The sequence below is a fragment of the Phalaenopsis equestris genome, unplaced genomic scaffold (genome assembly GCF_001263595.1).
Source record: "Phalaenopsis equestris unplaced genomic scaffold, ASM126359v1 Scaffold001269, whole genome shotgun sequence".
Classification (NCBI taxonomy): domain Eukaryota; kingdom Viridiplantae; phylum Streptophyta; class Magnoliopsida; order Asparagales; family Orchidaceae; genus Phalaenopsis; species Phalaenopsis equestris.
In genome coordinates this window covers 306,408-332,923 of record NW_018165708.1, presented here as the reverse complement: position 1 = coordinate 332,923, position 26,516 = coordinate 306,408, and the positions used below count along the sequence as shown (strand labels likewise).

General features: G+C 33.7%; 1 protein-coding gene across 1 annotated transcript; it reads left to right on the top strand.

Moving 5' to 3' along the window:
- Positions 1 to 3,114: 3,114 nt before the first annotated feature.
- Positions 3,115 to 26,289, top strand: LOC110033732 (dol-P-Man:Man(6)GlcNAc(2)-PP-Dol alpha-1,2-mannosyltransferase). Its single transcript, XM_020737793.1, has 10 exons — positions 3,115 to 3,446; positions 21,984 to 22,071; positions 22,196 to 22,355; positions 22,563 to 22,783; positions 22,921 to 23,216; positions 24,191 to 24,302; positions 24,403 to 24,541; positions 24,950 to 25,146; positions 25,235 to 25,324; positions 25,836 to 26,289. Exons 1-10 carry the CDS (start codon positions 3,160 to 3,162, stop codon positions 25,983 to 25,985), a joined length of 1,740 nt encoding a protein of 579 aa, XP_020593452.1. The 5' UTR covers positions 3,115 to 3,159; the 3' UTR covers positions 25,986 to 26,289.
- The last annotated feature ends 227 nt before the right edge of the window (positions 26,290 to 26,516 follow it).

Genomic DNA, 26,516 nt, shown 5'->3' with positions numbered 1-26,516 from the left:
CACAATAAACCAATAAATAGAAATTTATCGCATAATGAATAGTCCACTGATAAAACAAAATTAAAAGCGGAGAACTAGCTGAATCAAAATTAAAAGGACAATATTGAATAGCTACCCAGACCCCAAAAAGGAAAATATAATAGCTAAAGCATATAATGAAAATATCAAGATGAGAAGAATAAAACTAAAATGTCTAATTCGATGGAGACAGTCCTACTGGTAGCTAAATAGAACCAATTATGAAAAAATATCAAAGAAAGAGTATGAAAAACAAACTCAGAAAATAATAAATAAAGACGAGCATGAATATGTGTAAGCTACTTATTTAATATTATATATATATATATGATATATAATTTGAGTTTATTATTTAAAGGTTATAACTTAAGTGAACTTGATTTAGGTACTAAAGAAATGTTAGAGTTTTAATTTTTAATATATTTCGTGTAAATTAATAATAATTAATATTAAGTTTGATTACAATTATTAAACCTAAAAGTTTAAAATATTTAAAAATTAAATAGTTCAATACAATAGTAATTGTTATTTAAATTACAATTAACCAATAATTGAATATTTTATATTTTATAGGTGATAATTTGAATGAAATAAGACAAGTGGAAACAAAACATCTATTATCTAGGCGAGTACTCATGTTCTTATATTCTGATAATATTTTATTTCTTCTAAACCAAATGCATTTATTGGTATTATCATTGGTTATATTGAAATTAATGTAACTCATGATTTTGAATTCTACCAAATTTTTGTTCATATTATGGGAATAATATGTGTGCATATCATTATTGATTGATTTGTCTGCTATGCAAAATGAATATTTTTATTAGAAAATCATATTTTGATTGAATGCTTAAAGTCATCACTTAATGATAGTAGTGAGGAACACTAATGTACCATGCATGTAAATAAAAAAAGATATTGATATTGAAATATCTTTAATGGTATAATATTTTGAAGATGATCCGATAACGGTTATATAGACATGAATGATACTGATATGATATTGATAAAAACTCTTTGAATAACATATTTATATTGATTTATAAGAAAAACTTAACTGACATGCATATTGTTTTTTTTATTATTGTTATAGTTTAAAATTATGAGTATTCACTAGCTTTATTTAATTTACTGTTCTTTTAACTAACTTTTTAGGTTTAATTAAATTATTAAAAGATGAGCGATACATGAGAAAATGTTTATAGACACTGGGGACAACCATTAACAAGGTAATTTCCATTGTAACACTTTAATTTAGTTTATAGTGGCTCTTTCATTTGTTAAATTGTAAGTTAATATAAAAAATTCAATACACGTCATCCGCCTTCGTTAATTCCAAGTCTTGGACTGGATCATGACAAAAGTGGTATCAAAGCTAAAGTTTTAGGATTCATTGATGCAATCTGGATGAAAGAGCCAATAGGATAATTGTAAGTAAATTTTAACTTAAATTAATAAGTACATCTATTCAAACATATGGTTTCAGCTGAAATTATAGAAAAATTGAGTCCAAAAGAAAATGTTTAATGTGTTGTGGCACGAGGTCCATTTTTTTTACATTTTGAGTATTATTACACACATTCCTTGGCTCACTAAACTGCGCATGTGTACATGTTGTTCAAGAAAGTGTTACCAAAAGAGTCTAAATTAAAGTAAGAGTAACAACAAGCACATAATCACACAAAAAAAGCCACAAGTAAACACCCTTAGAAGCACAAAAAACCATAATAAACAAATTGAATGCCACCAAAAAATCACTATTAAACCCACAAAATGCCGCCAGAAAAGAATCAGTAACCAACCAAAATACCACAATTATAAGAACAAAATACTGCAATAATACCAATCAAAATACTACGAGAATAGCACCAGTGTACCACCAACATATCACAATAATACTACAATAATATCATTAGAATATCATTAGAATACCATCAAAATATCAATATAATATTACTTAAATACTACAAGAATACCACCAAAATAACATAAGCAAACTACCAAAATACCGTCAGAGTACCACCAACACACCACAAAAATATAACCATAATACTAATAGAATATCAAGAGAAAACCACAAGAATACCACCAGAATACCATTAGAATATCATCTAAATATTTTGGTGTTATTCTAATGATATTTTTATTGTAATATTCTGGCAGTATTCTGGTAGTATTCTAGTAGTATTCGTGGTACTCTGGTGATATTATTATTGTATTATATTTATAATTATTGTGGTATTATGGTGAAATTCTGTTGCAATTTTCGTGGTATTCAGAAGTTTTATTGTTGTATTCCAGTGGTATTCTGATTGTATTATTGTGTTTAATGTATTAGTGTTGCGGTATTATGGTGGTGCTCTGGAGCAATTCTTGTGGTATTCAGGTAATATCATTGTAATATTCTAGTGATATTCTGGTTGTATTATTATGATTGTTGTGATATTGTTATGATATTATGGTGGCATTAATGTATTATTCTGGAAGTATTACAATGATACTGCCGTCATAATAAAGTCATATTATGATTCATTATGTTGGTATTTTGGAGTTATTTCGGCAGCATTGAAGTATTCTTCTGGTGGTCTTTTGGTTGTATCATTGTGATAATTACTATTGTATCTATTTTGTTTTTTCTCATAAATGAACCAAATAGTGGCTCCTCCCGTGAAAGAAACAAATGAAAGATAAAATATCAGAATAGATTTATTAAAAAATTATAAAAATATTAGGTTTGGATAAAACAATAGAAATCCATTTCAAAATGTGCGTTAAGTGAAATAATAAATAGAATCTGTTAACTAAAAAACAGGCCCTAATGAATGTTACAATTTTAAAAGCAGTGAAACTCACATATGTTCCGTTATTCTCACCAAAATCTTCATATTCCATCTTAAAAAATGTTATGTTGTAGTGTTCTTTGAAATTAAGAGAGACATATCGCCTAAACCCTAGCCCGAAGAAAAATCCAAGCCGAGAAAAAGATTTAACAGTGTTTGAACAGCGTTTGTATTTTTCCAAAATATTCAGGTGGCCTTCAAGTCTGGTGACACTCAAATGAACATTTTAAATATTTAAAATTTTTTTTTTTTTTAAGGTGGTGAAAAAGGAGCCCAACTCGGGTAATTTTTATCCGCAATGGCACTCACGCTGCCGAGGCATCGCCGGCAGGCGGTTCCTGATATAGACTCCACGAATGCGGCAGCGCAAGTGGCGGATCGCTACTCGAAGGAAGACAAGGATGAGAAGGATCGGCGCCAGCATGAAAAGGGGCTCCGATGGCAGCTGCCATTTCTGGCGCTAGGGCTATTGCGCCACATGAGTGCTTCATCTAACATCATCCATGACTGTGATGAGGTCTTCAACTACTGGGAACCCCTTCACTACCTCCTCTACAAATCTGGATTCCAGTCTTGGGAATACAGGTCGTCTATCTTTTGTTCTTCTTTTCTTTAATCTAAGAGCTTATGCTGTTGAAAATTTATGTTTTCATCTCCTCCTATCTCCCTGCTATGCTTGTTAGGTTTTCCGTGTCCCATTTTGGGCATTTTAACTACGACAGTAAGTTATTTTTGTTGTCTATAACTCAAGCTTATCATCCATTTAATAGGATACAGTATCCCCTTTGCTTCTTCTATTTTCTGGTCAATTCCTATACTAAAATATGTCCATGGATCTATAAGGCCATTACTTGCATACGACTAAGTAAGATACAACCCTACAAGGCTATTCTCATACGTCATTTGGCTACAAGGGTATCTAAGTCGACTGCTAAAAATAATGTTGCCTTTTTAAGTTTTGTCTATTTAGATTTATGACATTTATAAGAAAATTGAAATTAAGAAATTAGGAGACTGCCAAACAATGCTGCTTTTGTTCCCACACCTGGACAATAAAGGTTACAGGTCGACATCAAGCTGTAACCAATCAATAAATTTATGAAATTAATCAAAATTTGAATTTTTAAAGTGCTCTTTAGAGGTAACACATCACAACCTAGCTTGATCATAGAGAAAGTAGGCGAAGGTTTGCTAAGACATTACTTGTAAGTGATGCGACACAAGTTAATTGAATTGTTGTGTAAAATAAACAAGGTTTGGCAATGATGTCACCGCAAGCGACATTCCATAAACAATTTGTGGTGAAAAATTAAATAGGGTTAATGAGATCATATAATTAAAATTTTATTTTTTATTGTGAAATTTGTGAAAGGAATTCAAACTGGAATACAAGAGAGTATGTTGAAATAATGATTAAAAGAGGAATTGTAATCACTGCTTAAAAGAACAATTTGAGACATTGGTGGAAGGCTATAAATTGTTGTGTCGGAAAAGCTAACTATAGGAATAGATAAAGTTAGTACTGGATAAATAAATGAAAGAAAGAAATTATTGACATGAGTATGGTTAATGGTATGTTGATTATTTATTAAGTTAATTATTTGTGGAGACATTATAAATGTGTTTTGCGTATTTGCTTATGAGATGGAATAATGATAACTTAAAAGATCAATTATTTGCAAGAAATGGTTGAAGTGTTATGATATTATTACGATTGGTGACGATAGAATTCATGATGGGTTTGGAATAGTTGATATACATGTGATGAGAGAAGCTTAATTGAATTCATATTGAGATATGGACTTGCAATAGTAATAGATACTTTAGTAACAATAAATACACTTAGTTACTTTCCGAAATGGATCATATTTTTTTAATTGCATAATCTAAGGAACACTTTGAAGTGTGTCTCAAGTTGAGGCGCATAAAAGAAGGTATAAGGCACATGTCTTATGTGAACCAATTGAGGCACACACCTTAGTTGTATGAGGCTACTTTAAGGCATATTTCATGAGGCATAAGAATGGTTAAAGGTTTGATAAGAGTTCAATTAGAAATGTGGGCAATAATAGAAAAGATTCGACAGAGAAGCATAGAAATGCAAATTTCTTGGAGTGTGAAGCCATACATTTATTTGAAGTGCTATTATTGATATAAAAAAAATAAAAGAGGGTGTTAGGGGAATAAACGAACATATTTCTATTTCTCATAAAAATGTTATATTTATACCAATGTACCAAAGAAATGAAAGAAGAGATTTGTGCTCATATGAATAAAACGACTATGTGAAAACATCTAACACAATGTAAATTTGAAGATGGAGTTGATAATAGCTTTATTTTGGTAGTAGACATAATGGCAGAGATTCTTCCTCTCCTAGGCAATAGATCTCCAATAGAGGTACTATGAAACCTATAGATTAATAGATGATCATGGAAAATGAAAACAAAATGATGGTATAAAGGTAACCTATTGAATGAAAATGAGGTCACTTATATTCTCGGTGTTCACTCGAGCAAGCACGGGAGTTGTTTGCTAAGACGATTGTGAAGACCATGTCTAACATCATCCGCTAATGTAGAGTACCACTTATTATCATTACCGGCAATAGTCCTCAATTATTTGGCAAAAAATCTCAAATATTTCTATATAAGCTAAGGAATTTACCTTAAATTCACCTCCGTGCATCATCCAAAAACAAACGGCTAAGTAAAAAACGGCGATAAGAAAATTTTAAATCATTTACGGAAATAATTTGAGGTTGCTAGGGAAAATGGTTTGATGCACTCTCCTCAGTCCTATGGGTTCTTAGGAAGACTCCATCAACTACATGGTAGGCTCCATTTATGCTATCACATGACACCAGCTACTAGTCGGGCACGCTTATATAACCAATATGTGGCATCTGTTTACAAATATGAAGGCAAATTCAATGAATGGTAATAATTTAATGAAGTTGTGTTGAAGAAGGCGCTTGACCTACAATAGGACCTTTGAATGCCATCAATAATGAAGAATAGTAAGTCAAGAGAAGGATGACCAAATATCATAACTCTATTGTCAAGGAATAAAGGTTCTGAGCTTGGTCTTAAAGTATGTCGACGTGGTGGTAACACAAACATTGCTAAACAAACTACAGTCAACTTAGGATGGCTTATAGATAGTCAAGAAATATGTCAATCTTGAATCGTAACAACTTTATAGTTACATTGGCAAAGAAGGCCCGGAACGTGGAGTGGAGATGACCCTACTTATATTGTATTTTTTTTTTTTTACTGCTTGTATTTTTGTAAGGAAAAATAAAAGCAATATACACATTAATAAATTTATAAAGATGTGTTCAACTCATGTACGATACTGAGTTCTCTAAGAAGACTTTGGAGAGCCGTCTTAAGTAAATTCGGGGAATAATTGGTTTTATAGATTGAAATAAATAAGTGTATTTTGTTAAAAAAGAGAGTTGAATTGGCCAATTCATTAGTAATATACGTCGACTCTAGAGAAATTCTATTTCTAATTATGACTTATCTAGTGAATGATGAAGTTAGTCTGCTTGGGGTCCGATGATCGCGAGATTTCACCCTAAGTTTGCAAGTTACACTAATTACTCTTTGAAGGAGAGCTACGACTGTTGAGCGAAGAAAATTCTGAACTTAACAAGGTTATTATAATTATTTATGATTTTAAGTCACAATGCAATAAAAATAAAATTATAAATCACAAAGCAACAAAAACCCTTAATTTTTTTCAGATGAGTTAATTTAAAACAAGTTAACATGTCAACTATCACATATGAGAAACTCATCTCAGCTCACACAGAGATAATGCAATAATTTTACTCCAAGGTTGCAACTTCCTTAACATTAGAATATTCCTTGCTTGTGACTCTACTAGCCAATGTCTCGAATAGTCAACTTATTGATTGAATACTATGAGATTTTGACTTGCGTAAATTTGAAACGTCACCATGATTATTTTTTGAAGGAGAATCTAGTCCCCAATTGAAGAAAGGTTTGAACTTAGTGAGGTCGTTCTACTCCTTTTTTAATCTTAAGTCGCCACATAAAGAAATAAAAAATATCTAATGGATTCATAAAAGAAACCCCTTATGTTATGAAACCGACCCACAAATTGACAAAAACAGTAAAAAATAATTTTTAATTTTATATTCAATTACTATTTTACAATATCACAAGCACCAAAATGAGAATTCGTGTAAGTCATGGCTCATACCCCAAACTTTGAAGGCATCAATTCCTATTAATCTTACTCAAATGGGTCCATCCTTAGAGTGTGACTCATATATTTGCAAAAAACTCACAATGAACAGTGAATGAGTCCACTCTTTGGCAAGCTTATATGGTTACTCTCACGGTGAGTAAGATTTAGGTGAATGATATGAATTATAAAAACATGCTTAACCTATTGAAATAGCCACCTTGCCCACAAAAGGATCCTAATCGGTCAATCGAGCCGACTATCTAGTGAGTCTAATCGGCCAATAAAGCAATCTCACTAACTAACCCATGGGAACGAAATCCCACAATTTTGCTCAAGAGCATACTCATTGATTGAGATATTCCTATGCGGCTTAAGAACCTACTCCCAAATCTCAGTTTTATTTGGTGTAAGAGTCTATTTACTGATATAGATCTTATTCAACCTAAGAGCCTACTCTTAAATAAAAGTTTTCTTATATCAGCTAAGAGCTAACGCCGCTTATAAAATTGAATCGAAATTTATAATTTTCATGACCTATATAAGACTTATTTGCCATTACCATTCTCATGCTCAATAGTATCAAAACGGAAAGTGTGAATAAAAAAAAGGCACAAAGGTAAAAGATTTTTTTCTATTAACCATGCTTGATTTATAGGCAATCAAATATGAAAGAACTAAAAGTAGAAATTGCATAATATGCGGCACTTTCCTCATCCAAATTCTCTATATCATCAGTTTTTGTATAGACATTCTCTAGGTCCTTGAGAGCTTCAGGAAGTATCTTCTTCGCTACTAACTGATTAAGGAAAAACTAAGTAACAATCTTCACCTTCACCCGCTTATTCAAGGGGTCAACCTCTTGCCAGGTGGCTTTGGTCTGAGAGGTCTCCACAGTGATGGTGAGCTTGGTCAAATTGACATTATTTTTTAAAAGAAGCTCCTTCTCACCCTCTAGTACCTCATTGACCAATTTCCATCTATCAGTGGCCTTCTTCTTGGTATCCTCTCGGCTCATCTTGTTTGTTTTGAATTGCTTGTCATACTCTCAATCTGGCATGCTCATGCAATTCCAATCTACCACTAGATGACTATAACTCTTACATGTTAGTTGCACTTGTGAAAGAAATTTGCTTGTGTAAAGATTTCAAAAATATGGTCTGCCTCAGGTCGAGTATAACTAAGGGATATCTATGACAACAAGGATTTCTATTGTAATCAATCCTCTCAGACTTTTTGCTATCATATTGAAAGGATGACTTTTTAGGGTATTCGGGGTGGACTCGTTCAAACTTTTTGGGCAGTTGCACTTGTTTCTTCTTTTTTTGTGCAGGTCTCCATGTATTTTCTTGTTGAGCTTCTCTTATGCCTTAGTAGCTGCCTTCTCATGGATAATGATCCTGACGGGCTGCTAAGCATTTGACCCAGTCACAATACTAGCTATTGGAGGTGGACTTGACTCAAATAAAGACCTAGATGGGTAAGGATAGTTCCTCGCCCTTTAGGTTACTTGACCTCTTCTTCATTTGAGGAAATGATAACCCACCTCTAAAGAATAACTCATAATGCCAAACTCCTCAACATTCCCTCTCTCTATTGTGCGTCCCCTTTTCCTTACCCCTCCTTTAAGGATGCAATGATTTTGGGGTCGCCATAAGTAAATTATGTATTCATGTGAGCTAAAAAAAAATCATAAGTTAGGAACTTGCCAAAAAGAAAATATAAATTATAAATCTTAAAGGTTCCCATAAGACAACAATTTACGAGATAAGTATGCTTTATGTTAATTTAGTACCAAAAACTTCATGTCTGAAGTGAGTGTATTTTGCTCTGCTAGTAAAACTTGTTCTTCCTCACTTATGCTGGCTAGGGGAGGACTCTTGATCGCCAATGACTTTGTTTATTTAGGATAGACATGCAAACATTTGACGAACAAGTAACACACCTTTCAATTATTTATTTTAAATGTAGGTTGACTAGAATGGCATGTCACGACCCGATCTGGGGTTTGGGATTAACCAAGACGAAAACATACGGTCGGACGGTGAGAACTAAATTTTTCTATATTCATTTATTATTTAACAAATGAAAGAGTCAGTAATCAAATTAAATTAAATCAATATATTTAATATCACTTCGTTATTGGTTGTCCACGTCTTCTATACATATTTTCTCTTCTTTCGTTCATCTTTAATCAATTAAGTTAACCTGAAAAGTTAGTTTAAAATAATTGAAAGCTAAAAAAATTAGTGAATATTTACTCCTAAATTATAGTAATGCAGTGAAAAAAATAATATGCATGTTAATTAAACTTTCTAATAAATCAATATAAATATTTGATATGCTATTCAATGAATTTTAATATATCAATATCATTCTATATTTGTACAACTGTCACAAGAGCACTGTCTAAACTTTTATATCGTTTAAGGTACTTCAATATTATTTTCTTCTTCATTTATGTGCACGGGTATCTTAGTGTTCCCCCACTAGTATCATCAAGGGGTGATTTCAGGTCATGCACATACAATCAATTTATGCAAATCATAATATTCATAATTTCATATCACTCAATATGTAATACTATAATGCATTATATATTTTATAATATAAGATTATAAGCATTCGCATCGAAATGATTGATAAAATTTAATAATAGAAAAAAAAGGTTAATTACATTAATCAAACACATAGAAACCTACATAATTGGTTTAGAAGAGATTCTGAAATGATACTATAATTTAAGGATATAAGTATTCACCCCAGTCACTGATAATTTTAAACGTTTTCTTCACTCATCTTTAATGAAAAGCTAGTCAAATGCATAAATAATTATTATTCATTTATTGCATGTTAATCTTATTATTAAAAGACAATTTTCTTTTATTTGATCCTTTGATGTATCATATAATATTAATTATTTCATATTATTATTATCCTAATTGTTATCTTCATTTAATTATTTCTTTTAAATAATTTATGCTTAATAAAATATTGACAATAAAGTAGGTTCTCCTAATTTAACTTTCTAGTTATGTAATTTGTATCGTTCCTATTATACTTATAAATATACATATTTATATAAACAATTAATACTTAAATAAAATCAAAATCCTAACCGTTCTTACTATGAAACTTCTGACTTGTATAATACCTTACGGTTCGCACTTCTCCCCCTTCCTGCATGTATGCAGTTCTCCTTCAGCTCGATCACTTGGGATCGAGCGATTACAACGCGCAAAGAATCTCCCCGTGCTCTCCTCCTTCATAGTGTGCTACACAAGAGTGCTCCCCCTCTACCAAGCCGCAATGCTCAAACCCCTTTGACTCCTTCGGTCACGGATCAACACTACAACACAACACTTAGCTCCTCCGTCCCCCACTTCCTCTCTGGTCGACAAAGATGTCGTCGTTTTTCGATGGTGTCAACTCCGGCTATGGGGATGCCCTAATTTGCGCCTGACTTCTTTCACACTCACCTTTCGACTCATTTGGTAAGTTTTTGCCTCCATCATACCATAATTTATAAGGCAAACTCAGCTTCTTGGCTTTCGATCCCCTTACTTCCTCTCCCCCCTGTTCGGCTGCCCGATTCCTAGACTCATCCTCTTCGATTTTTCATTTTCTCTCCCTCCGAATAACTAAAATCCATCTTTACAATCTTCCTCACAAAAATTTTTTCATCGAAATTTAAAAATGGGCCTTATAAATTTCATAAGAAAAACTAAGGTTCATTCATTAAGATGAAAGTAATTACTATAAGTTAAGGACTCGATGCAAGGCAGCTCAACTATACTTAGGATAACAATACACAGTTATTGAAGCAAGGAAGTATGCTAGAAAATAGGCCAAACTCATCAAAGCTCATCACATTCAACAACAGTAGGTTCTTCAGACTCACTTTGAGTAAGAGAATAAACTCGAGGTCGAACAGGTTGCCTTGGTTGACTTTCGATATGAGATGGAGCTGGAGAACCTATGTTTATATGTCTAATTGTAGTCTTCTGTGAAGGAGCTCCACGTGAGTTTTGATCTTCAACACTCTTTTGTCCAAGAGATAGACAATATCTTATTATATGAACTGACTGATGACACCAGTAATAAGTGTTAGAGCCCATCAAGCATTTATCTTTATGTTGTCTTTCACATGTGGCATGAGTGGCTACTGTACCCTTAGTTGTACTTTGCTAACTCCACTCGAATTATTCTTAGACTTTTTCTCATTGGATCTCTCTGATTGATCCACATGTTTTTCTGCAGTCTTCCACTTGTGCATCTCTTTACGCTTCTAAGTAAACTGATAGTCAATCTCCGCTCTTCTAGCTCATTCCACTAATACAAAATATTCATTGATCTCTAAAAGTACCAACGACTGTTTGATCGAATCATTTAATTTTGAAAAGAATCTATAACACTTTTCTTCTGCAGTAGCGATCAACTGTGGCACATATTTCAACAGTGTAGTGAATTCCGCTTCATACTACATGATTGTCTTCTCTCATTGCTTCAACTTGATGAACCTGTTTTGCATCTGTATTTGAGTAGATATGGGTACAAACCATTCTCTGAATAGCTCCACGAATTCCTCCAAATTGACCATCATATTAGGTATGCCCTCTAGTTTGTCCTTACCCTGCCCACGCCACCATCTTTCAGTTTTTCCATCCAACACAAACGTCACCAATGGTACTTTTCTTTTATCCGTACAAGTCATGCTATCTAGTTTCTTCTTTATCCTCATTAGCTAGTTCTCCGCTTCATTCTGGTCTTCAGTTCATTTGAACAAAGGTTGACAAAGAACTTGAAATATCTTCTAGTACTTATCTACAATGATTTTATCACTTCCAATAGGCTGCGATCTGGACTTCTGAATCACCTGAGTCATCACTGCCATCATTTTGGATGAGGACATTGGTGTTCACATTAATAATAGATTGTATTTCTTCATTTTCTATCAGATTCTCTTTTTCAATAATTTCAGGTGTATCACTATGCCTGAATGAATAATAATTGTTACTTTGAGTTAATTTTAATTTGTATAATTATTAAATTTTTTTTGCAATTATCCTATTGGCTATTTCATCAAGATTTCATTAATTAATCCTAAATCTTGGCTCTGATACCAATTTTGTTACGGTCCGACCCGACCCAGGGTTTGAAATTAATCAAGATGGGAAAAGACGGTCGGACAGTGGAAATTAAGTTTTTCTGTATTTATTTATTATTTAACAAATGAAAGAGTCGGTAATCAACTTAAATTAAAATAATATATTTGATAGAACCCATTACTGGTTGTCCACTTTTCTTGTACATGTTTTCTCTTCTATCGTTTATTTTTTAATCAATTAATTTAACCTGAAAAGTTAGTTTAAAATAACTGTGAGCTAAAAAAGTCGGTGAATACTTATACCCCTAAACTATAATAATGCAATGAAAAAAGAAAGCAACATGTATGTCAGTTAAATTTTTTAATAAATCAATATAAATATTTGGCATGCTAATCAATGAATCTTACTATATCAATATAATTCTATATCTATACAACCGTGATAGGAGCACTGTCTAAAATTTTTTTACCATGGTGCTCAAAATTTTTTTTATCATTTAAGGTACTTCAATATCAATACTCTTTTTCATTTAAGTGCACGGGTACCTTAGTGTTTTCCCACTAGTACCATCAAAGGGTGAGTTCATCATAGTCAATCATGCATATACAATCAATTTATGCAAATCATATCATTCATAATTTCATATCACTCAACATGTAATACTATAATACATAAAATATTTCATGATATGAGATTATAAGCGTTCAAATCGAAATGACTGATAAAATTTAATAATAGAAGAAAATCAATTACATTAATCAAACATAAATACAACCCATAAAACTAGTTTGGAAGAGATATCAAAATAATACTATAATTTAAGAATATGAGTACTCACATCAATCACTGATATTTTTAGATATTTGCATCACTTATCTCCAATGAAAAATCTAAAGTCAAATGCATAAAGAATTATTATTAATTTATTACAAGTTAATCTTATTATTAGAAGACAATTTTTTCTTTATTTGATCCTTTGATATAATATATAATATTAATTATTTTATTATTATTATCCTAATTGTTATATTCATTTAATTATTTCTTCTAAACAATTTAAGCTTAATAAAATATTCACAATAATGTAGGTTCTCCTAATTTAACTTTCTAGTTATGTAATTTGCATTGTTTCCATTAGGCTTATAAATATACGTATTTATATAAATAATTCGATGTTAAACAAAATCAAAACCATAACCGTTCGTACCAAGGAACTTCTTTAATTTAAAACTTGATTTAATTATAATTTACAATTAAGGCTGGCAGATCGTTACCCGTGAACACATTATCATCGACATAGACAATAATGATGACAATTTGACCTCTAGAAGAATGGCGAAAGAACATAACATAATCTAATTGGGCCTGAAACAACCCATGACCTACTGCCACCTGTGTGAACTTACCAAACCAGACCCGAGGGGATTGCTTTAGTCTGTAGATGGACTTTTGCAGTTGACACACTTATCCTCAGGAAGAATTAGAGTCGAAGCCCGAAGGTAGAGACATGTACACCTTTGTAAGATCGTCGTTAAGGAAAGCATTTTTGACACCCTGTTGGAGTAAGAGCTAATCTAAATTCATAGCAAGGGATAATAAGACCCGAATAGTGTTCAATTTAGCAACCAAAGTAAACGTCTCCTCATTGTCAACTCTACAAGTTTGTGAGTAGCCTTTGGCGACCAACCGTGTTTTGTTGCGTTCAAAAGTTCCATCAGAGTTAGCTTTAATGCTGAAGATCTACCTACAAACAATTGCTTTCTTTCCCCGAGGAAGATCAACAACATCCCACACATGATTTCGCAGAAGAGCATTCACCTTATCCATCACTGAAGCCTTCCAGGTGAATGGTTCACCAATGCTGCCTCAATAGTGGATGGAAGACGATCATCCGTCATGGAAGTGACAAATGCTTTATAATACATTTTGCCATGGAAAAAAGAAAACAAGCTTGATTGCGCACCTCAATGATAAAACTCACCTCCTCATTCGGAGTATCAGTAATCTTCACAGGTGTACTGTTGGGGATGTTGGTCGAGACGGATTCTAAGACCTGTGAGGAGGCAGTGGGCTCAAGAGTAGGGGTAATGGGATGGGTCTCAATCGAGGTTTTGATGCGCCGAGTATAAACATTGAGAGTGGATGGAGATATTGGTCTGGTAGATGGTGGATCCAGTTGGATAGATGGTGCTGGTTTGGTAGATGGTGAATCCAGTGTGACAGATGGTTCCTCAAGAATAGTGGTTGGAGGAGTAGATGGCATATCCAACGGAGTAGGAAAAAAAGTAGCGTCCAAAAAATCTAGTACCCCTCACTTGAGACAGTGTTGGGGAAATAGGGAATATTTTCAAAGGAAACATCGACACTCACATAGAGTTTATTTGTGATTGGTTCGAAACATAGACAACTCTTTTGAGTGGCAGAATATCCGGGGAAGATACACTCGGTTGTTACGAGTTGGGTCATTGTTCCGAACCAATGTCGCGCACCCAAATTGGGGTGAAATGTGAAGAATAATCGATTGGTAGGAAAACACGACCTCAAGATTGCTAATGGTGTACAAAAATTTGTGAATTTTTGTGTGGATTCCATTGATAAGATATGTGGTGATAAATATGACATCATTCCAAAAGTATTTCAAGATATTTGATTGAAACATAATGGAACATAAAACTTTAAGGTGTTGATTTTTCTGCTCAAATACCCCCTTTTATTGATTATATGTACAGGAGTTGTGATGAAGGATGTCCTTACCAAAAAATTCTTTAATATAGAGTTAAAAAATTCACGGCCATTGTCAGCCCGACGACCTGAATTAATGTTTTGAATTGGGTCAAAATGAAGGAGTGGAAAATTTTGAAAGCGACAACTAAGATATAGACCCACTCCATTTGAGTGTAATCATCAATCATGGTAGGAAACCACAAGTTATTGGTGTAACTACACGTACAAGAGGGTCCCCACAAGTCATTATGAATTAGTGAAAAAGAAGTGGAAAGAACATAAATGTGGTGGATATGATACTCATTGATGTTTAACTAATTGACAAATCTCATTTTTGAAACTAGATAAATTTTTATTAGTAAACATCAAATGATACAACTGTTTTAAATATTGAAAACTGGGATGATCCAAACTATAATGCAAAAGCATAATGGGATTTTTGGTAGACCGGGAAAGTCTACAACTACTGGATGGAGTGGCCTCGTTAATCATTTTTTTTTCTTGGAAGAAGTTGATGGGTGGTGTGGATGTGCCGTCAATATAATTTTTTTCGCAATCGTACGTATTGTAGGAGTAGTAACGAATTTTTTCGAGTCAAAGTTGTCGATCTCACAGGGAACCATGGGAATCCAAAATAGGACAATGTTTTAGTATACTAAATTCGTTCTTAGTTTGGAATTTTCAAATACTTGATTTATGCTATAAATCATACCACAATAATCTAAAATTACTCCTACAGAAATTCTAACTACGCTATGTGAATTGGTTGTACCTAGTGCTTAGGTTACTTTTCCTTGCAGTGATAATAATATATTGTAGATGTGGAATAAATGTGAAATAAGATAAAGTTAGTGACAAATAAAAGCATAAATCTTCTTTACCCTCTTCTCCGATCACATAAAAAAGCTTGATTAAAGTGACCTTAGTTTCTTAAGTCCCACTTTGAACCTAATGAAGCATATCTCCCTATTTATTTACATCTCCCTATAGTGTATTTTTGTTTTATGCTCTATAGTTCAACGTAATTTCCTAGTTAATGCCATACCTCTTAGGAGTCCTTATGGGTTCACAATACATTTTAACAGATTAATTGGTCATATTGAGAAGTAAACTAAGTGCAGAAGAAAAATGATCACAATTTGGATTAAAATCAATTTCAGAACATCTACTTCACCACAAGGAAAAAAAAGGAAGTTTACTCAGAAAAACATGGATAATACACAACAAGAATGCATTGATTCAAAGATATTCAACATACAAAAGTGTTTCAGAAAATTACAAATCCAAAACACAAATATACTTATATCTCTCTCTCAATTTCCATTGAGAATGCTCCACCAAAGTTTTACTGTTCTCTTGCAAACTCTTCACCCAAGCACTCACAAACACAACAATTCATGCTTTCACAAGCCTAGCTATGAACTCTCACAATAATGGAGGAAAATCTCTCCCAAGACTCCGTCTCTCTAATGATCTACAGAATATTCCCTTCAGCCCCGTTCAATACTCCTCTCCAAGTCCTCTTAATAACTCCTTGAAAACTGCCTCGTTTCACCCAAGAGATGCTATGCACACGTGGCTCGAACTGCTTAAAAAAGTGCAAAATTCAGTATTGGCGCCAACCTCTTGGGTTGCCTTTGATTGTTTGGCGCTTAGGAGCCACACTATTCTGGCGACACGAGCTTGACCTTCAGGGCTGGGGCCTTGGTGCCTGGCGGTTAGAGCATAAGCGCCAACCTCTCGGGTTGCCATAGCTTGGCCGACGTCTAAGCGCCCAGTATTTGGCGTCATGGTCTCAGCCTTCACAATGCCTTTTGCTCCAAATCTTTGTCTTTTCGCTCCATGTTTCTTTCAATTCGTTCCACTCCTAATATCTGTTATACTTGCAAGAAAACATAAAAATATTTTTCTTTAAAGTGCAATTTTATTCAAAAAGATGTGCAAAACATAATGAAATTCATGCAATCTTTTCACATATCAGAAGTAGAGCCTGGATACTTGCCTTGCACTTCAAATCACCCCCCCTCTCCCGAACGATGATCCTGAAAGACATAAACATCAGGAGAAAAATGAATAATATAATTGAGGTCATATACCAAATTATTGACTGACAAGATATTGCACTTTAACGGTGTTACATGTAACACAGATTCTAGAGTAACCTCGACTGTTAGAATAACAGAACATTTACCCACAATGAATATACAAAAACCGTCAGTAATTTTAGCAGTTTCTCTCCCAGAGCACGAAAAATATGTCAAGAATCCATGAGAACACCTGGTCATGTGGTCCATGACACCTTAATCAATAATCCACGAACTAGAAGAAGAAAAAATAGTGAGTGTCATCATAATGTTACCTCGACGAACATGGGAGGTCTACAGGCTGGAAAACAACTGAATAGATCTAAGCAGCTTGATCATGTGTTCCATCTGACCCTTAATGGAGTTTGGTGATTTCGGGATATTCCAAGCGGAAGCCGGCTGTACTGTCGGCTTCTGAGGTCGTAGCAACACCCTTAACAGTGGAGGATTTGGCCAAAGGTTTTTTTGCTGGTTTCCTGTGGAGCTTCCAACACTTGTCATAGGTATGATAGGGTTTGTGACAGTAATTACTAGTGGAGTAATTAGCCCGTGATGACGTGGAGGGTTGAGCATTATAAGAGACCAAGGCGAATGGTTTGGTTAAAGGAGTGGACGTGCCGAGCATGACAAGTCTCCAGCTTTCTTCACGGCGTACCTTGGTGAATGCAACATGAGTTGACACAAAGGGATCCCGACCAAGAGTATGACCGTGGACTTCATCGAGATCCTTGTTTTGACCCGCCAGGAATTTGAACACACGATCATTTTCCACAATTTTCTGGAAGAGGGAATGATCAGCCGGAGAGTCTCATATGTAGTTGTAGTAGAGATCATATTTCATTCATAAGGCCACCAAGTCATTACAATACTGGTCATGATTCTTGATCCCTGTTTTGCCTCGCGGATCTTGGAAACCTCATAAAGTTGGCCTGAGTTTTCTATGCCTAAGTAGGTGTCCTGAACTGCCGTCCATAGTGCACTTACAAACGAAAGAAATAGATACGAACTACCAATCACAGTCTCCATGGAATTGGTCAGCCACGACATTATCATGAAATTCTCCACTTCCCACGCTCCATACGCTGAATGATCCCTAAGAGGTTGATGGACAATGACACGGCTTGAGATCATTGGAGAAAACTAGTGCTATGAAGTTTATAGGTGGTGATCAAGAAATGCATGTGGTTTTTCGAGCCTCCGGTTTGTAGAGGGATTGTGGTCGATGTCGATCCTCTTGCGGACTCAAGTACACCGTTCGGAGGAGGCTCAGTGGTAGAGAGGTTGCTATGATTTTGACCGAGCCAAAGATGTTGTTGGGTTGTTGAGACATAGGAATTTTCCGGCTGCTGAAGGAAGAACTGCGCTGCAGTGGGTTCTGTAGGTTCCTCAGCGAGGAGCTCCAATGATATTGGAGGGAGATTGAGCCAGCTGCAAGAAGGTCTGGCGGCTAGAAGGTTGTTCTCAAGGAAGATCAGGTCGGTTGGAGTGAGATTTGACGACTAGAAAAACACAATAAGAAGGCCTGCAGGTGGTTGAAAGCGGAAACCGTACAGGTGGCCGGCGGCTTGGGAAGAGTCTCGGCGGCAACTAGGCTTAGAACCATAACTCTGATACCATATTAACTTTTGAGAATAGAGCAGGATAGATTTCATTGATAGGGAAATGGGTGTAAATACACATTATATGACTCATATAAAAAGAAAGACATAAATTTAAAAATACATCAAATAGGAAATATATAATTATGGTAACAAAAGTAAATAAATGCTAATAAATCAAAACAGTAACTGTTAATAATAACCGTAGCTAATAAGGCTAATAATTCTAATATATATATATATATATATATATATATATATATATAAATATAAATAAATGATATAATACAACATGACTAACGTTTTGAACTATCTTGAAAATTCATATTTGAAAATATAAACTATCAAATGCCCTTATATTGATTTGTTGTACTTTTAACTTGCATGCATATTAATTTCTTTTTGTTTTATTACTGTACTTGTTAAGTATTAGTATTTACCAGCTATTGTTAGTTCATTGGGTTTTAAACTAACATTTTCGGGCATAAATTTTTGATTAGATGATGAATAATAGATGAGATAATATTTATAGAAGACAAGTTCAACAAATTAAAAAGTAAATTTATTATTTGTTCAACTTTAATTTTAATTCTTTAGTGGCTCTTTCTTTACATTAGATGATCCGATTAGGAGAGTAGATGTTTTAAATTCGACTTGTGTTAAGAAATTAAGAAAGCAGAGGTAGACCTAGGAAGACTTGGGCTTATTGTATTAAAAATGATCTTAATTTACTAGAACTTAATGAAAATATGACACTAAATAGGATGCAATGGAGAAAAAGGATTCATGTAGCCGACCCCACGTAGTGGGATTAAGGCTTTGTTGTTGTTGTTGTTGTTGTTGTAGTGGCTCTTTCTTTATTTTCGGATTTAGAATTACTAAGTAACTCTAATTTCATTGGCCGACCTGCTGATTCCGCCTTGAAAATTCCAAGACTAAAAGTTGAGTCATGACATTTATAATTTCTCCAAAGTTAATTTTCACTAGCTTATCTCAATAGATGCTATTCTCTCAATCTCTCTAATAAAATTGCTCATCAACATTTCATTTCGAATTTTTTCACGCATTTTATCATTCACATTTCTCTCTCTTAACTTGCCTATAAACATTTTTTTTTACCACTGAATAATTGAATCCGTATAATATAGCCAGCCTTCCAGTAGTCTAATCAACATAAGCTTTGAATTTATATTTTCTGTTAGTGCTGCCTTCTCTGTGTCCAAAACTATCTTGCTCCATAAATATTTTCGTAATTCATGAAGTACTGGTGGAGGATTTCTTTGTCTCTGGCTCTCAACATCACCATCATTGTTTAACTTTGCTGGTTTTCCCTTACCTCCTTTCCAAATGAAATTTCTTAATTGAAAACTGCTTTTGAAATGACAATAAAACTACAAATATCAATGTTTCTTTACCCCAGTTCCAAACGATAGTTACATTAATGATTGCCCAGTTTAGGTGGAAGTTGCGGCGGCCGATTGGATTAAGATGCTAAAACTTTATTGTTGAGTATGTGAAATGTTTGCACAAGTGTTGCTTTAGAAACTCATCTTTTTTCCCAAAGGAGTACTGGCAATGGCCGAGTGACTGTCATTGAAACTATTATATTATTCCAAGTTTGTCTACCATTTTACAAGCTAAAGAGGATTAAATGATCTGCCATGCACCATTTTATATTGCGGCTGGAAACAATTTTTGTAATTATTTAGGCGTAGGAAATTGCCAAGTAAAATGATTGTTGGTAAATTTGGAGTTGTGTAGTAGAATGTTGGTGCAAAGCTGCACTTTAAAGGATCTGTCATACCTGGGTTTCGTAGCAGTAAATTAGGCCAAATGTGGTCTGTCTGCTTCATGAAGGGAATTTTTTGTTGGGTATCACAAACTTCTACTTTGTATCTGATCAAGGAACCAATTCCAAAAGTTGTAAATTCCATATCAAAAGCCAAAAATCATTTCTATTTTCATGCAGTCAGGGTGCTAGCATGCTCCTCTTATTGAATTCAATAACTTAACTTGCATTATTTGTGCCCTTCTTTTGAAAACACTTGTTTCCTCTTGCTAAAATTTCATGGATCATCAGCTAGACATCTTTCACTATTATGATTTTTTTAAACTTTATTTAAAGCAATTGTTATTAAATTTCATCAATCTCCACTAATGCAATACAATTCAGCTAATTTAGCCTTAATAAAATGTGTTTTTCGTAGGCCAATCAAAATAAGTCAAACTATGCTAGAGAGGAGCTGAATTTGACCAATTTTTAGGTTTATTTAATGCCCAAATTTAATTATGGCTGAATGCCTTCATTTTTATTATATTGAATCATCCTTATGGATAATATTAGATTTGAATTTGAATATTTGATAGTATTAAAGATCTAAGCTGAAATTAGATTTGATTTTCAAATCCTTGGCCTTATTTTAGATAGTAAAACTTAGGCATAACAGAAAATTTTATAAGATGGTAGTGAGACCTGCGATGCTTTATGGCGCAGAATGTTGGCCTATAAAAGAGAAGCATACAAATAAGTTAAGTGTTGCTGAGATGAGAATGCTTATGTGGCTGTGTGGCTTGACACTTAGAGACAAAATGCGAAACAAATGTATCCGTGAAAGATTTGGTGTAGCTCCAGTGGCTGACAAAATTAGAGAGTTGTCTTAGATGATTTGGTCACGTTAAATGTTGACTATCTGATGTTATAGCTAGGAGAGTTGATGTTTTAGATTCGACTTATGTTAAGAAAGTTAGAGGTAGACCTAAAAAGTAGACCTAAAAAGGCTTGGGCACCTAAAAAGGCTTGGGCATGTTGTATAAAATTGATCTTAATTTATTAGAATTAAATGATTATATGACACTCATTAGGACACAATGGAGAAAAGGATTCGTGTAGCCGACCCACTTAGTGGGATAAAGGCTTGTTCTTGTTATATGGCTTGTTGTTCAAATCATTGTTTGGTTGATTGTAAATTGATATCAAATGAATGAAATTATTTATAAAGCCATTGAAGCTCTTTCTTTAAATCCAAAGTTAATTATGCAAATTACTTCAAGTTGTGGATCAAAATTGCTTTTTTATTCATTTCTTTTTTGATCTTCTCACCTCCATGAACTGACATTTTAATTATGGCTAAGGTCCTTTATTTATTATAGTGATTTTATTAAGTTGAATCATTTTTTTAGTGATATTATATTTGAATTTTAATTTTTTCATAGTATTTGATTTAATTTTAAATAGAATTAGATTTTATTTTCAAATCTTTGGCCTTTTCTTGGAACTCTATTTTTAAACATGAGGATATGTTTTTTATACTTCAACCATGTACACTTTTATTTTTTCTTTACTCGTGGCAGTCTAAAAGTTGTTAAAGTCACCATATTATTGTGTTGTAGCTCTGAGTTTGCGCTGCGGTCATATCTATACCTACTGTTTCACATGCTATTGGCTGGACCAACATCCTGGTTTTACAAGGATGAAAAGGTTTGCTATCTTTGCATATTGGTGAATTTGAATTTTTTTTTTTTTTTTTTATAAATGATCATTAAAATAATATTTTTTCCTTGCTATGTGCGTCCTCTCATCTTCCGTGCTGCTGAAATGTCAGGTACAGGTTTTCTACAAAGTGAGACTTTTTCTTGGCCTTATCTCAACAATTACTGAGACTGTTCTGGTAGTTGCCCTTTCAAGGAAATATGGAAAAAGACTTGCAACATATGCACTTGCAATGCTATGCTTAACCAGCGGTTGTTTCTTTTCAAGTACAAGTAAATTTCTTACCCTGACTTAATTCTCTTTTTATGCTTCTTTCCAAGTTGACAATCCACCATATTTTCCTCTGAAGCTTCACTACTTTCTTTTTCATGTTTTTTTTTATTTTTCCAAATAGCAGTGTTTATGTGTGCAGATATACTTTGCTAATTGTTTTCTTGACTTAGCTGATCTATAATGGTTGTATGTGTATGTTTCTTCAGGTTTTCTACCAAGTACATTCTCCATGTATGCTGTTACACTGTCATCTGCTCTGTTCCTTCTTGAGAAATATGCTTCTGCGGTTTCTGTAGCTGCCACTGGAGTCCTCATTGGCTGGCCCTTCTCAATTTTGGTTTTTCTTCCTGTTACTATATATTCATTAATCAAAGGGAGTTTTAAGAAAGTTTTTCTGTCAGGGTTGATAACTTCTATCTCTGTTATTGTAAGTCCCGCTGCTAAAGCTTATAAACGTTAAATTAACATCATTGATTATTTTGTCCTTTTTTGTCACATAAGATGATTATGCTTTCGACTGAGTAATAATTTCTTCTGTTTTTTCTTTACAATTTTTTCTTCTAGGCTCTTTCAGTTTATGCAGACTATTATTACTATGGCAAATGGACATCATCTATCTTCAATCTGTTGAAGTATAATGTACTGGGTGGTGGGGAGAGTCATTTATATGGTGTTGAAAGTGCCACATTCTATTTGAGAAACGGTTTCAACAATTTTAACTTTTCCTTTATTCTGGCTCTTCTTTTTGTGGCATTTCTGCCCATTACATGGAAAAAATATACCCCAGATCTTCTAGTTGTGGTTTCACCTATATATGTTTGGTTGGCATTTATGTCTTTGCAGCCGCACAAAGAAGAACGGTATTTTATCTCTCTTGATGATCTAAACATCTACCTTTTTAACATTGAAAACCCCATTTCTTTGTGTGTGTTGATAAAGTTTCTTAACATGATTTACACACATGTCAGAATGCTGACACTTGAGTTCATTGGCTAAGGTTGTTTCTGGAGAAAATTGATACCGTCAATAGGCAACAATATTTTATATCATACAACTAAATGAAAGCGTTAATTAGACATTAAACATGAAATGCTAATCACAAATATGCGCTGAAGTAGCTTTTATTGTCAATTATGTTCGCACAAGAGAACTGTTTGTATTAACTAGATGATTAATTTTTTATTGTGCATGCATCTGCCTTATCCTAAATAGCTGGGACAGGGCTAAACATAATGATGATGATGTGTCTGAAACTCTTGTACATTTATGTCTTTTAACGTGATATTGTATGGTATATGTTGGTTTGTTATAAATTTATATGTTGTGGCTGCAGCACATATACAATTGACCATTGCTGATGCTAAATTTTATTTTGCAAGTCATTGATGCATACCATAAAGGTTTTTAATATATATATTGGCAACATTTATCGTCAGATATTCAATGGTTCTTTTGTTTTTATTCAAGCAAAGTGGCTAGAAAAGTTCTAGGAAAGTTGATACTGGCTAGATTTCTGCATTTAAATGGTTTATGTTCATTTTATTTAGTTATGCTATAAATATTGCCCTGAAGATAGTTTGATAAACATAATGGATCATATTTTACCTCTTGTGGCTCTAATCAATTGGCGAAAATGGAACTTTACAGGAAGATTAGCTTATATGCATCATATTTTCCATGTTGTAGTAATCCTTGTTTATTAGAGTTTATCTATACAATATGGCCTCGATGCCAACTATCATTTATAGATAGGTTCCGTTGCCAACAATAATTTCTGAAATGTATGCGGGAATTTGGTAAATTGGTTCTTGACCGTGTTTATTTCTTCTCGCAGGTTCCTTTATCCAATATACACACTTATATGTGTTGCAGCTACAGCCGTAATTGATAGTTTTCCTGATATTTTCCGTGATAGGTTTTCGAATGAAGAGTCCCTCACTGTTAAGGTGATTAGAATTCCTCATAAATTAGTTTCTCAGATTTTTCATGGAAATCGTATAGATCATAAATCACAACTATGAATCCTGATTTAACCGCTTATATCAGGTTGCTAAGGTTCTTAGACCAGTCTTTCTGGGCCTTATTTTGTGTGCATCCCATAGCCGCACATTCTCATTGTTGCATGGATATTCTGGTCCTTTGGTGATCTATAAGCATTTAGAGCATCATGAAGATGCCGGTCCAGGTGAGACCTTGCTAGATTTTGTGATAAGTAATATCAGCCTTTTTTCCTTCTCAACACGATTATTATGATTTCTCTCTCATTACATAAAGGCTTTGTTTGGTTTGGAGGAATTAACCAGAGAAAATATTTTCTTTATCTCATAGTTACATTTCGATTGTTTTGTTTGGGTTTAATTCATAAGAAATGATATAGCATGTCTATCTTTCAGATCGTTTCAATTCCTCCAAAACAAACAGTGCCTAAATAATCTGTTAGAAAAGGATGAGTTAACTTTGATGTGGCTCAGATCACTGTGTAGAAATTATTGTTGATGTGGTAGTTTTAGCGATTTTCAGCATGCACCAGAAGTATTAAATTCACAATCATGCTGTTTCTTGCACTGTTGCATCTCATTATATGCTCATTTAGGTTCTGTACTGTGTGTCGGAAGTGAGTGGCATCGCTACCCTTCTTCCTTCTTCATACCATCATATGTGAATGAAGTTCGATGGGTTAATGATGGCTTCGGAGGACTTCTTCCATTCCCCTTCAATTCAACCTTAGGCGGCACAGCCGCTGCTCCATTTTATTTCAACAATAAGAACAAAGCTTCTGACATGCAATATGTAATATCTTCAAAACTATTGAAAGTTTTCATTCTCCATTAGATATTATTTTCTCTTCATGAAATTACCTCTTACCATAATTTCACAGCTCCATGATATAGATGCATGCACCTTATTTGTGGAGCTTGATCTCGGAAGACCTCACCCTCATCGAGGAAGAGACTTATCAAAATGGGAGGTATGTTCCAATATATTTTCATGTTCCTAGAGATGGCATCGAGCCAAGTTTGAGCGTTTTGAACTTAATCAAATTAATGTTATTCAAGTAAATTGAGTTGTTGTTTGGGTCGAGCTGACTCGGAGTAAAACTTGTTTGTGTCGAACCAAGTCAATGATTTGAAATTAGACTATAAATACAAGAAATTCACCACTTCGAATTTTTTTTTTATTGAGAACAGTATTATTTTAGTATGTGACATATTTATCTATCTTTGATAGCCGAGTAGAGTCATCAAGTTCGCATAATTTCATGCTATTTAGAATCAAATCTCATGTTGCCATACTAGGCTCAAAGGTTGTCTATAGAAGAATGGGACTTGAGACTTGACTTGAAATGATTCTAATCAATTGTCTCGCTTGAAAACTCGATGCTAGTTTCGATCGAGTTCTAAGTTCCTCTTAATACATCTACCCTTGCATATTTCAAAACATTGTAAATTTTATGCTGCTGATGAAACCTGAACTTTCAGACCTTGGCTGCGGTACATTATCTAGATCGGGAGATTTCGCCTGCTATCTATCGATCATTTTTCATCCCCTACATTTGGCATCAGAAAAATGTTTTTGGATTATACAAGTTGCTGAGGAAGATACCTCAGAGCAGTGTGGGGCAAGGCTAGTTTTACTGGCAGTAAACTGTTTTCTGCTAAAGAATTTACTGAAGATGATAAAACTTGAATTGGTATTTTGAAGCCACCCCTGCATATTGATCTCCTTTGTTCTAGTTTTTCTAATTTTATTTTTCATAGAAAGCTTTAATGATGTAGCTGAGCGTTATAAGCCAAGTTCAGGAGTAGGAATAACATTTGTTTTTGTGAGAATTGGATACTTTGCAAGCCACAATTTCTACAGATTTTACGTCAAATGAAACATGGTTTTCTCTGTGTACTTGTGTTTTTAATAGAATGATATGAATGAACTTAGCCAGAATTTTTATGATAATTTCATGTTAAAGTTCAGAACTGTGTTTAAAATATCTATATTCATTTTTTTTCTGCTGCTTTTGTTCTTTCTCTATACATATTTATGCTAATATCTGTCAGCTATACGGTTTTATGCTTTTTTAATATGTAATATCAAGTCATTAATTCTTTATTATCCAAAATTTTTTAGTCAATTTTAATCTACTAGAAATATGCATTAGACCTTCT

Coding starts and splice junctions, on each gene's coding strand:
- LOC110033732 (XM_020737793.1), top strand. CDS start 3,160: ATGGCACTCACGCTGCCGAGGCATCGCCGGCAGGCGGTTCCTGATATA. Junction 22,356..22,562: donor TTGTTTCTTTTCAAGTACAA/GTAAATTTCTTA, acceptor ATGTTTCTTCAG/GTTTTCTACCAAGTACATTC. Junction 24,542..24,949: donor TCATGAAGATGCCGGTCCAG/GTGAGACCTTGC, acceptor ATGCTCATTTAG/GTTCTGTACTGTGTGTCGGA.